Source organism: Lynx canadensis, chromosome B3 (assembly GCF_007474595.2).
Source record: "Lynx canadensis isolate LIC74 chromosome B3, mLynCan4.pri.v2, whole genome shotgun sequence".
NCBI lineage: Eukaryota > Metazoa > Chordata > Mammalia > Carnivora > Felidae > Lynx > Lynx canadensis.
In genome coordinates this window covers 19,272,365-19,285,585 of record NC_044308.2, presented here as the reverse complement: position 1 = coordinate 19,285,585, position 13,221 = coordinate 19,272,365, and the positions used below count along the sequence as shown (strand labels likewise).

General features: G+C 46.5%; 1 protein-coding gene across 2 annotated transcripts in view; it reads left to right on the top strand.

Moving 5' to 3' along the window:
- The window catches only part of PCSK6 (proprotein convertase subtilisin/kexin type 6), a 193,216-nt gene that overhangs the window by 62,766 nt on the left and 117,229 nt on the right, over positions 1-13,221 (top strand). For both annotated transcript variants that reach the window (XM_030317512.1, XM_030317511.1), the window contains exons 3-6: positions 2,768-2,878; positions 3,390-3,533; positions 5,145-5,221; positions 7,303-7,391. In XM_030317512.1, coding sequence (XP_030173372.1) covers positions 2,768-2,878; positions 3,390-3,533; positions 5,145-5,221; positions 7,303-7,391 — 421 coding nt within the window. The remainder of the gene's footprint in view (positions 1-2,767; positions 2,879-3,389; positions 3,534-5,144; positions 5,222-7,302; positions 7,392-13,221) is intronic.

Here is a 13,221-nt window from a genome sequence, read left to right as displayed (position 1 = left end):
TGCAACTTTGTTGAGCAGGCAACTGAATATGCAACCACAGGGAAATCAGGGCAGGTAGACCTGGCAAAAGGCAGGATACAGGAATCCAGGATCCTCTTGTACTTCTCTGTGGTTGGCTGAGAAACGAGGCAGTGATTGGAGCCAAGAGAAAGAAAATGGGAAGCCCAGACCAAGTGACTACTGGCTGAATCAGTCTGTGACAGTAGGGTCACCTGTGATTCCATCTGAATAATTTGTTATATTCAGTTCCATTGGCCTGACAGTGCCTCACTGGCTGTCAAAGACTCACAATGACCTGGCACAGGAGAGAGGGCTGTCCCTGAGACCACGCTAAAGAGAGAGCCCCAAACTGTGCCATGGAACCTGTGCCATCACAGCCTACCCTCAGAACTTGTGTTAACGTTGGGTTATTACCCAGAGTCCAGTCATGATTCGAGCCAGGATGCCCACGCTCTTTCATCCTACTAGGGGACTATTTTGTGACTTCTGGCGACATGCTTTCCCATGTCACCTGATTTGGGGAAGTCACCCACTCGGGCTTGGAAGAGAGTTCACTTCCTCCTTTGTAACTGCAGGTGGGGCCTGGTGACCATAGAAGTCAGAAGGTGCTGGACGGTAGTAAGATGGGTGGTGAGTCAGTGGGGCAAGATGGATGGGAACATCCCAGGGAGCTTGGAGCCATCAGTGGGATACATAACACCTTATTCTGTAATGGGATATTTAGCAGATTAGGAAATATTACCTTAGGTATTTTATAAGTCAATATTTCTGGTTCAGGCAGTGATACTTGGGGAAGTTGCAAAATGCCATCAGAGAGTGTTATGAACAAAATATCTTATTGTATAGTTTTCATAGAAGTATCTCTCCATGGGAATTATACATTATCTAGGACTTGGGGTGGGGGTTAGTTTTAGTACCTGGTCTGAAATTGTTTTTGAGAGGCTTGTGGTGTTTCTTTCTTTCTTTTTTTTTAAGTTTATTTGTTTGGAGAGAGAGAGGGAGAGTGCAAGCAGGGGAAGGGCAGAGATATAGAGATAATCCAAAGAAGGCTGTGCACCATCAGCATGGAGCCCCATGTGGGACTCAAACTCACGAACAGTGAGATCATGACCTGAGTGAAAGCCAAGAGTTGGGCACTTAACCAATTGAGGCACCCTGGCACCCCTGTTTGTAGTGTTTCTAAGGAACCTGGTCTACTGGGGTCTCATGTACAGAGCTCATTAGTGGTGGGACAGGCTGTGGTACTTCTTCGTAAGCATTTAGTCCTGTCAACGAAGGCTGCCTTGCAGATCAATCCCCACCCTTAAATATAAGGCTGGGTATGGGACTGTTCCACTTTCCTCCCTCAGGACAGTGTGGGGAAGTCGAGGCCAAGAGAGGTCTGAGGGAAGGTGTCTTGCCCCTCTACCCTTGGGTGCCTTTATTCCCTTCAAGAGTTGCCTTGGGTGTGGCTCCCACAGTGGGCTGTGGCAGCCGTGGAGCTGAGCCTGACCATCTTTGCCTGGCCTCCAGGTCACCCTCGGCCTCCACTGCCCCACCCTTGAAGCTCCCAACCCCCCCTTTCCTCCTCTTCTACCTTCCCTGCCCTGTGCCACCATCTGCTACCTCAGAGCCTGCATCACACTCTGGGCTGCTTGATGGGGGGCCCCCAACTAGAACACAAACTCCCAAGAGCAGGGCCCAGGCACCCTCATCCTGCCTGTCTCCACCCCAGCACCAGACTGAGCCCCAGAGGGAGCCATTACTGAATCAGACCATGGCAGCAGGACCAAGAAAATGCTTCACCTCAGGGCATGGGAATTCTTTTCCCCATGATCTTTTAAAAGTTAAAAAAAAAAAAAAACTCTTCCACCTTGAAGAACTCTTAAACACACACACACACACACACACACACACACACACACAGATGTGAGCGCTTTATGTACACCAGTTCATATGCCAGTGCCCACTCATGACAACCCATTATGATGCCCATTGTACAGATGAGCAAACTGAGGCCAGGGAGGTTACCAGACCACTCTAAGTCATACCACTGGTGAGTATGGGACTGGGTTTTGAATCTAGGCAAGGAGGCTCCTAGATTCCTGCTCTTAAATACCAAGTATACTCCCTCTCAAACTATTTTCCTTGGTGGTGAAGGCAAGTTATGCCAAATGAAGATTTATAAAACCCTGAAAATAATTTAGAAATTTTAAATTAGCAATAATATCACCAACAAAGATTTGCTGCTATTAATGTTTTACTGTACCTCTTTCTAGATCTTTCTCTGTGCTTGTTTTGGTACCATGTTGCCAGTGGCTGCTAAAAATTCCAAAGTATGGATTACTATAATTTACTTATTCCTGTCCTTTCTGTAGAATATCTTGCTTCCAACTGCCAATAACCATTTGATCAATTGCTCTGCTCTCACCATTCTTATACATGGAGTTCCTTCATATTCTGGACAAGAGTCACCAGACAATTTGCTGGCAATTCCACAGTCTTTTTTTGCTTTTTTTTGTTTTTGTTTTTGTTGGATTTTTTTCATTTTAATAGAACGATTTCAAAACCTATGAGAGTGGCACTGTTTTCTCTGCCACATACACAGACAAGTTCTCAGATTTAAATATTGTCACTAGGAGTGAAAATGTCTCCTTGGTGTTTACCATCCAAGACCCCTATGCCACAGATATTCATGAAAAAGGACACCTGTAGCACCCACAGAGAAGCTACAGGTGATCATGAGATCCTCTTTAAAATGAAGAGTAACCTCATTTCTCCCTGCCAGGTGAAATGGCTCCAACAACAAGAAGTTAAACGCAGGGTGAAGAGGCAGGTGCGAGGTGACCCTCAGGCCCTCTATTTCAACGACCCCATTTGGTCCAACATGTGGTACATGGTGAGTAGGGTGTGGGCCTTGCTGCCCCCAGGGCGTCGGCAGCGCTGTGTTCCTGAGATGGGTTCAGTTCCCCCAGCAAAGCTAAATTCTCACGACAACTCGAAACAGACACACTTCATATGGGTGAGAAACCCCTACTTTTTAATGCTGGGTAGCACAAACTTTCTCATGAAAATTTTTTAGAAATTATGTGAAAGTCTCCAGGGGGTGGTGGTGGAGCCCTTGAGCAGGGGAGTGATTTAAGGCAAACTCAGGACTAATAGTGAAATGAGAGCCCCCCCCCCAAAAAAAAGGGAGATAATGCCCTGGGAAAAATGGGCAGGTAGATTGCCGGGTGCAGAAAGCATGTGGAGTGCTTCCTGGAAATGCGTGGGAGAGTCTCTCTGCTAAGGCATGGAGAAATGTTTCCTCCCCTACTGCATTTACACGGTATGGTATGTCTATCTCATGCCACAGTATGGGTGCAAGGAGTGCCCATGCTGGGGGGGCTTTGTGTCTTCTGTGCCTACAGCACTGTGGCGACAAGAACAGCCGCTGCCGGTCAGAAATGAACGTCCAGGCAGCGTGGAAGAAGGGCTACACGGGCAAAAATGTGGTGGTCACCATCCTTGATGATGGCATAGAGAGGAATCACCCCGACCTGGCCCCGAATTATGTAAGTCAAACCCAGAAACGTGCAAGGATATTCAACCATGCTAGTCATTAAATAAATCCAGATTTTAAAAACCATAAGGTGCCATTTCTCTCCCCTCACCCACTGTATTAAACAATATAGAGGGACACCTGGGTTAAATGTTGGACTCTTGATTTCAGCTCAGGTCATGATCTCATGGTCATGAGATTGAGCCCCGCATTGAGCTCTGTGCTGAGCATAGAGCCTGCTTAAGATTCTTTCTCTCCCTCTCCCTCTGCCCCTCCCTCATTCATGCTCTAAACAAACAAATAATACAGAAAACCATGTTGAGAAGGATTGACAAACCATACTTCCCTCTGCCTCCTGGAGCCCAGGATTTCACAGAACAATTTTTTTAGATGTTTGAGGAGTCGCATGTACTTCTGGGAATAGATCCTAAAGAATTCAGAAACACATGTGTGGATGATCGTCATACTAACATGAGCAACAAGGAACAGGACGTGATTAAAGCCTGGGCTCTGGACCCAACTGCCTGAGTTCCTATTCTGGCTCTGCAGCTGATTAGCTCTGAGACCTTGGGCAGGTTGCTTCACTTCTCTGTGCCTCAGTGTCACCATCTGTAAAATGGTATCTCATCAGGTTATCGTAAGGATTAAATGTCTTCATAAATGTCAAGAAGACAGCCTGGCGCATAGTGAGAATGAGAAATGCATTCAGTATCCTAAGGACACTGAGTACCTAACAATGGTTAAGTCAACCATGTCGTATCTGTTTCATAGACCTCATGCAGCCCTTTAAAATGACAGTTTTGAAGTCAACAACTGAGGACTTTTATGTGTTTTAGAAGGAAGATATGAAATTATATGAATACTATGATTATGGGTATATAAACAAAGACATACATATTAAAAGTATACGACAAAGGAAATTCTGATACATACCGCAAAATGGATGAACCTTGAGGAATTCAGTGAAATAAGGGGCGCCTGGGTGGGTGGCTCCGTCAGTTAAGCATTTGACTCTTGATTTCAACTCAGGTCATGATCTCACGGTTCATCAGTTTCAGCCCCAAGTTGCCCTGAGGCGCAGAGCCTGCTTGGGATTCTCTCTCTCACTGTGTCTCTGCCCCTCCCCTGCTTGTTCTAAATACATACATACATACATACATACTTAAAAAAATGAAAGAAGCCAGTCACGCGCACACACACACACACACACACACACACACACACAAGAACCCCAAATACTGTATGATTCTGTTTATCTGAGGCACCTAGAGAACTCAAATTCATAGAGACAGAAAGTAGGGTGGGGGTTCCCAGGAGCTGGGGGAGGGGGAGGCTAGTGTCTGATGGGTGCAGGGTGTCAGTTTTGTAAGACGAAGATGTCCAGGGATGCATGGTGGTGATGTTGAGTAACCATTGAAGTCTGATGCTATTGAACTTTATACTTTCAAATGGTTAGGGTGGTACATTTTGTTGTGTGCATTTTACCACAATAAGAATATATGTAAGATGATAATTATCATACGAGAGCACCAAGTGTGTGTTTTTCTCTAACTTTCTAATAGTTGCATAAAAACATTTAAAGCATGCTTTAATTTCCCTCAGTCATTAAGATTTCATCTCTTAGGATTCCTACGCCAGCTATGATGTCAACGGAAATGATTATGACCCATCCCCACGATATGATGCCAGCAATGAAAATAAGTATGTCACTTTGTCTCCTCTTTCCTTACTTGCCTGTCCCTCTCCCTACAGAATCACTATTGAACTGGCCCCCAGTAGGGATTCCAGAAGGGTGATGGGGCAGCCTGGCCAGTGTCTGGGACTAACCCGGGAGCCAGAAGCCAGACCCGCACAGCCCTTCAGGCCCAAGACACCTTCTGTGGACTTTGTGTCTTAGGGAAGAAGCAAGAAATGGATGTTCAGCTAGAAATGGATGTTGGCCAACATTGTTCCTGTTTCCAGCCTTTTCGGAATATTGGAAAGGAATAGCCCTTGAATCTAGTGGTCTCCATGACCAATTGTGTTAAGACAGCAGTTGGGCCTATTGGAACACAGAGGTCACATGCTGAGCTTTTTTTGTCGCCACTTGTGACCTTATGAGAGGTGGGGCATGCATGAGGGATGTTGGATAAATCTGGGTTCAAACCCCAGCTCTACCATTCCTGGCTGTGTGGCTCCTTCTCAGTCTCTTAGAGACTTTGCAGTGGAGACAGTGCTCCCTATCTCCCAGGGTTGTAGACGGGCGAGCGGACAGGAGAAGACCGCATACGCATATTGTGGGCGTGCAGCCATCATGGTTTTTCTCATCACTTTGCAAATGAAGGCGGCAGGATCTGGAGAGCTAGGTGACTTGTGTGCTGTTAGTGGCAGTCCTGGGGGTAGCGTCCAGCTTCGCAAACCTCCTGGGAGTTCACTTTGCTGCGTCCTGCTTGTCTTCTCTCTGCTAGTGTGCCCCATGCCCTAAGCTCTTACCATCCCTCCAAAAATATTTAGAGGAAAAGAACAAAAGCCCTTTTCTTCCCTCCCTCTTCTAACATGATGCTTGCCAAGGTGCATTCTCCCTCCGTATAGTGTTTTGCTTTTCTGTAGAGTCCCTAGTGAGGTTCAAATACTGGTGCCCTCTCTGTGCTGTGCAGGGAGGTTTGGCCAGGCTGATATGTTCAACACAACAGACACAGAGCTCCCCAGAGCCCGCCAAGGCCCCAGCCCTGAGGGCTACTTTCCTGCCTCACGTCCCAAGGTGCCCCTTCCTGCTCAGCAGCGAGCACGCCTGGGGCGCAGGGTGCCTCATTTCCCCGCCACACATCCAGGGGGCAGGGAGGAATGATCCAGACGCGATGCAGTGACCCATGAAGGATAGGATTGAATCTGGGCGAGACATGGAGCTCTGTGACACTGTGAACAGCCCTGGCCGTGGGGCCGCACGAGGTCCACAGAAGGACAAATGACCCCCCCACCAGAGGGTAGCACACAGACCCAGGACTCTTTTAAAAGACGGTTTTAAATTTGAATCAATGATTCTAATCCCCTGTGGACTCTCCTCAAAGATGTGCTGTTTAAACTCGCCCGTATTTTGGCCTCTGCTAGAGGAATTGCCTGGATGCAGCACGTTGGAAAATGGAGTCATTACTGAGGAAAGCAATTTGTTTTTTCTGGTAATTTCTTCATAGTCCCTCCGCTACTGTTGAGTGTCCAATTTCGAGCACTCTTCCTCAGCTCCGGCTTAAATGGCCATGGAGGTGAAGGGGGGGCTCTCTGCAGGTGAGCATGGGGGTGGCAGGTACACAGGGAACACATTTGTTCTTTCTTCCGTCCCGTCAGCCGGGCAGATGTTTACACCACACCTGCAGTGTGCCAAAAGCGGTGTGTTGTCAGTCGTGTGAATGCATAGCTCGGGGTGGGGGAGCCCGGGGACCCTGGGTGCTGGGAGCAGGAGCCCCTCACTTCGGCCTGGGGGTTATGGGGAAGAGCCACCCCTGAGCAGGTGCTCACAGTTTGCGGGGTGGCGGGAAGGTCCTGTTTGCCTGCCTGTCCGTGCCGGTGTGGCGGGGACAGGACCGCCCAGGTCTATGCAAACCCTGGCCTGGTGCCCCCTCCCAGAGGAGCCAGCCATGGGGGGCAGGGTAAGTGGTGTCGAGGAGAGAAGGAGGCAGGACATAGGCTTTCGTGTCCCATCTGGACTTAGGGATAACTGACTGTCCTTGTAGGAGACCCGAGCCTTGCACCGAACCCGCTACAAATCGGGGGGCTGAGCCCTGACTCTGTTTTCTGCTCTGCTTCAGACACGGCACCCGGTGCGCAGGAGAGGTCGCTGCTTCAGCCAACAACTCATACTGCATCGTGGGCATAGCATACAATGCGAAAATAGGAGGTAAGGTCCGGGAGCACACAGCCTGGGAGCTTCAGGGCCCGCTGCAGGGGCGCTGGGGGTCCCTCCCTGCAGGGCTCAGCAGCTGTGCCTCTGGCCTTGGCCTGGCCACAGCCTGAAGCCTCGTGCCCATGTGCCACGGCCAGGCAGCCAGCACTCAGTGCCCAGGACCTGGAGGCAGAGGCATCGCTCACTGTTTTGGCTGAAAAGCCATCAGAAAGGCACCCTCTCTCTCTTTTCCGATCCTGCTAGTCTGACTCACCATGGTCAACCAGACCACGTTGGTTCCCTGCTGCTCACAGCCCTATGGCGGCTCCCTGTGACATTCACAACACACTGTACCGTCTTTACCTGGGACCAAGGCCTTTCATTGCCCCAACTCCTGCTCGAGCCTGGTGGCCCACTTCTCCTGCCCCTGCCCCTCAGCATTAGCCAAAGGACATTTGTCATAGTGTCCCCCAGTCACACGTGCTCTTCCCAATTTACGCCTGGACTTGGAACATTCTTCCCATCACCCCAAAGAACTCTCCCCGCCTCTCCCTTTGGCTCAGTCCACTCATGACTTATGGGCAGCCCATAGCAACTCTGCTTCATGAAGTGTCCCCTGAATGTAGCTGTCCTGCCATCTTGTTCACTACAGGCAATGGGGGTCAGCTCTTCCAGGTCCCTGTAAGGAGCAATGTCAAACAGTTACGACATGGTTGACTTAACCGTTGTTAGGTACTCAGGATCCTTAGAATACTGAATGCATTCCTCATACTCACTATGTGCCCAGCTCTCTTCTGGACAGTTATGAAAACCCCAGGTGTTTCTGCTTCCACTTTTGGGCTTCCCCATTTGTGAGTGAAGCCACCCTTGCTAGGAGAAGGCTTGAGAACAGTCTGCCTTCCCCACCTGAGCCTGGCAGTTTGACAATTCAGACTGGCAGTCAGCAAGTACTCCGAGGTAATGAAATGACTGGGAACTGAGCAGGTACATGCCACGAGCGTGAATGGTCCCTGACCGTCCAGATGGTTTGGGGGCACCGCTGTCCTCACATGGGACTCTCAGTTTGGAGGTGCTCATGCTCATTCAACGGCATGCGAGGATGCTGCCTTCCCTGCTGCTTTGCCTTTGCTCAGATGACTTTGCCTTTTGTCTTTGACCCCCTCAGGTCTACTAGGAGCCGCATAGGTGGAGAGGTTGGGCCACGGGTTCTCTGGATCACCCAGTCCTTAGCGGACTTCTTGAATTTTGAAAAGAGAGTCCTCAGCTTTTACTTAACTAGTATGCCCTGCCTGCCCTTTCCCTTGGAAATCTTTGAAGTGACTCGGATTTATCACTTTATGATAACATTAACCACCAAGGGTATGTCCGGCAGACCAAATCTGGACACTCTGTCACCTCGATGCTCCTTTGTGGACAGATGTTGAGATGTTTTAAGTTCTCCCTGGAGGTTCTAATGCATGAATACTCCTAAGAAGTCTCTCCATGAACTGTAGGACCAGGCTGACCCTGGAACCAATCCCACTCCTACTACCCACTAGCTGTGCGTCCTTGGACCTCTCTGAGCCTCGGTTCCTTCACTTGTGGAGGAAGAATGGCAGAGTCAGCTGGCCTGCTGGGTCTGTTACAAGGATGAAGTGAGATGCCATGCATGAAAGCATTGGCTCAGGGCTAAGTCTGCAGGGAGCCTCTGAACAATTCCATTCCTCCTTCTGGAACTCAGAGGCAGAAAAAAAGTTATTTGCGTTGTTGTAAGTGAGAGGTGAACCCCACCTTTGGGGTTGTCTGAGCCCTGCTCCCCCAAAGACCCTGGACTGGTACCACTGACATTCTCTGGGAGCTATTAAAAGTGCAGAATCCTAACCCCCATCCCAGACCTACTGAATCAGGATCTACATTCTAATAAAATCCCTAGAGGGTGTGACAAAAATGACAGTTTGAGAAGTGCTGGTGTAGAGGGTTCTGGAGTCAGGCAGATAGGTAACACCTATATTGTGGACTGCGATGAGCAGCCAGCAGAGTTAACGGAGATAAAGAACCTCCAGAGAAGTACACATGAATATGGTTTGTTCTTGCTCAAAGAGATTTGCTCCATACTCATTACAAAATTGTATACCCAAGTTGCCCAAATTCTGAAGAGATCACTTCTATGACCAGGGCTGGAGGACAGGAATATATTTTAATAATGCATTTAATATCTTTGAGCATGAACTGTACACTATGATACCGTGCTCGCCATCGAAGGGGAGAATAAGGATAAGACCGACACAACCCGGGACCCCCAGGAGCTCCACGGGTCTTTGGGATGAACAGCGTGAACACAAAAGACAGTATGGGACCAAGTACTGAAATGACAGAGGCAGACGGGGTCCCAAGCGTGGCAGGGCAAGCACCTAGTGAGGGAAGAATCACAAGGACACGGCACAAGCTCAACACGGTAGAATTCAACTGGGAATGGAGGAAGTGCAGATAACAAAATAGGATCTGCAGCATGGAGCGTGCCACAGCGGGTTAGGGGCCATGGGGTGGGGCTGGCCATGGAGGGGCAAGCTGGCATTGACCCGGGGAACTTGTGGCACCTATGTCCCGAAAGATGCTTGTACACAGGCAGCCACCCCTTCTTCCTCCAAGCCCACCCCTGGACAGGGCAACCTTCAGGCACCCCTAACAGACTCCCTCTCTGAGTCTGCATACCACAGAACTTCTGTGAGATGCCCATGGAACTGACTATGAGCTTGGCCCTTTAACTTTTTGTTGTTGTTGTTAGCTGTTGCTCGAGAAATTAAAGCGTATATCCTAACTTATTCCAATCTACCTGGAATTACTAGTATACTACTTCATGTATCATGTATGAGCCTAAAACAGATTATTTGAATTCACACTCACTCTCATCCTTTGTGCTGTTGTTTTTATATTTTACTTCATGTGTTATAAACCCATATGCATTGTTATTCTTGCTTTAAACAGTTGACTTGGAAAATATTAATGGCAAGGAATACATTTACCTACATATTTACCATTCCCAGTGCTCATCCTTACTTTCTAGCTTTGGATTTCTATCTGCTTTCAATTTTTCTTTAGCCTGAGAATTTCTTTTCATGTTTTTTGAGGTGCAGGTGTACTGGTAACAATTTACTCTGCATTTATCTGAAAATGTCTTTATTTTGTTCTCATTTTTTAAAGTTTATTTATTTTGAGAAAGAGAGGGAGAGAGAGAGCACACGCAGGCAAACAGGGGAAGGGCAGAGAGAGAGGGAGAGAGAGAATCCCAAGCAGGCTCCGTGCTGTTACACAGAGCCTGACTCAAGGCTTGATCTCACAAACTGTGAGGTAATGACCTGAGCCGAAATCAGAATTGGACACTTAACCAACTGAGCCACCCAGGCACCCCCTATTTCATTCTCACCTTTAATTTATTTTTTAATGTTTATTTTTGAAAGAGAGAGAGAGAGACAGAGCACAAGTGGGAGACAGGGGAGCAGGCAGAGAGAGAGGGAGACACGGAATCCAAAGCCAGCTCTGTCAGCACAGAGCCTGACATGGGCCTCAAACCCGTGAACCATGAGATCATGACCAGAGCCAAAGTCAGATGCATAACCAACTGAGCCACCCAAGCACACTTTATTCTCATTTTTGAAAGAAATTTTTCTGCACATAGAATTCTAATGTGACAGGTTTTTCTTTCAACACTTTAAAAATGTTCTTACATTGTCTTCTGGCATCCATTGTTTCTGATGATGAGTCCATTATAATCCCTGTTGTTGTTCCCCCTTTATGTAATGTGATTTCTTTTTTTTTTTCTTTCTGTGTTTTGCCTGTGACTACAATGCCCTTTGGTATAATTTTCTTCATGTTTATCTAGCTTGGGGTTTGCTTTGCTTCCTAGTGGCTTGTTCTTATTTTTTGGTCTAAATCAAACGTGGAAAAATTTCTGCTATTGTTTAATTTTTTTTCAACCCTATTTTCTCTCTCCTCTCTTTGGGCATGGATTATAGTTGTTAGATTGCTTGATACACCTTACAGGTAATTGAGGCTGTGTTCATTTTTTTAAGTCCTTTTTTTCTCTGTGTGTTGCAAATTATATTATTTCTATTGCACTATCTTCAGGTCCATTAATACTATCTTTTGTTGTGTCTAGTCTGTTGTTAAATCCATCCAGTGATTTTTTTTTAACTTTCAGATCTTGTGCCTTCCTTTTGTCAAAGTCCATTTGACATCTTTTTACTGTTTCCAAATCTTTCCTGAGATTCTTCTTCTCTTCACCCATTATTTCTATCTTTTGTTTTAGATTCTTTAACGTATTTAGAAGAGTTACTTTAAAGACTTGTTCTACTAATTCCAATATCTGGGTTATTTGTGGTTATTTCTAATGGTTGAGTCAGGAATAGGGTCATATGCTCCTGTTTCTTTGCTCGTGGCTGGTAAATTTTTACTGTGTGCTAGCCATTGTTGTGCTACATTGTAGAGACTACATTCTATGATCTTTTTTTTTTTTTTTAATTTTTTTTTAACATTTATTTATTTTTGAAACAGAGACAGAGCATGAACGGGGGAGGGGCAGAGAGAGAGGGAGACACAGAATCGGAAGCAGGCTCCAGGCTCTGAGCTGTCAGCCCAGAGCCCAACGCGGGGCTCGAACTCACGGACCGCGAGATCGTGACCTGAGCTGAAGTCGGACGCTTAACCGACTGAGCCACCCAGGCGCCCCTGATCTTTGAATGCTGTACAGTTTTGTTCTAGCAGTCAGCTCAACTTGAACTTGTGATGGTTTGATTATTAATTTTTTTATGGTTGATCTCTTTCTGATTTGCTCTTAGCCTTAGGGAAAATTCTTTATCCCAACCACATGGTCTTTACTCTTAGATTGTGACCCTTTGGGCATTTCAGTGGAAAGACTGAAATGTTTACCAAAACCTCTTACTTGGCGAGACTCAAACGCTAAATTGACTCCCCTGTAATGGGCAGCAGCTGAAGTATCTGCTCAGCTCATTCAGCTTCCAGCTGTTCTTTTCCTCTTGAACTTCTTAGAGTCTTTCCCAAACATGTTTAGCTCAGGGGACAGCTAAGTGTTTGAGAGGAGTTTATATGTCCTCTTCTGTAGCTCTCATCTTTCTGAGATTTATCTCAATTTCCAGCTGCTCTAGCAGTCCCAAACTCTATCCCATACTCCCCAGGAGAGCTAGATTGCACTTTCCTGCTTGAGTTCTAGCCTCTCCATATGAAGAGAATTGGGGAGTTCCCCCAGAAGAAAAGTTACGTAAACTTGCATCATACCTAATATGGTTCCCGTCTTTCAAGAACTGAATCCCGTGCCTGCCTCTGTCTTCTTCTGATTGCTTTCCAATGACCTTAAGATGTTGCATTTCTATTTAATAACTATTGTGTTGAGAATTTGTAATTATTATTTTTAGAGGAGTTAGCATGATAGAATCTACTCTGCAGTTATTAGAACTAAAACTTGTGATTTATATTTCTTTACCAAATAGATGGTGTATTAGGTATCTATTGCTGCTTGACAGTTACTACAAAATGTAGCTGCTTGAACAACAAACATTTGTTATCTCTGCCCCTCCCCTGCTCATGCTCACTCTCTCTCTCAAAATAAATAAATGAATAGACTTAAAAAACACTCATATATACAGATAGATGGATGGATGGATAGTAGATGGATGGCTATTATTTCATTGGCATTTGATCATTCTCTACTTGTTTTTAGTAAGATATGTACAGCTTAAAATAAATATAGCTTAATCTTACACAAACATAACACAATTAAATCAAACTGAATAATTGCTGGACTCCAGATTTAATTTTATGTTTACATTTTATTTGTTTAATGTTTAATTTT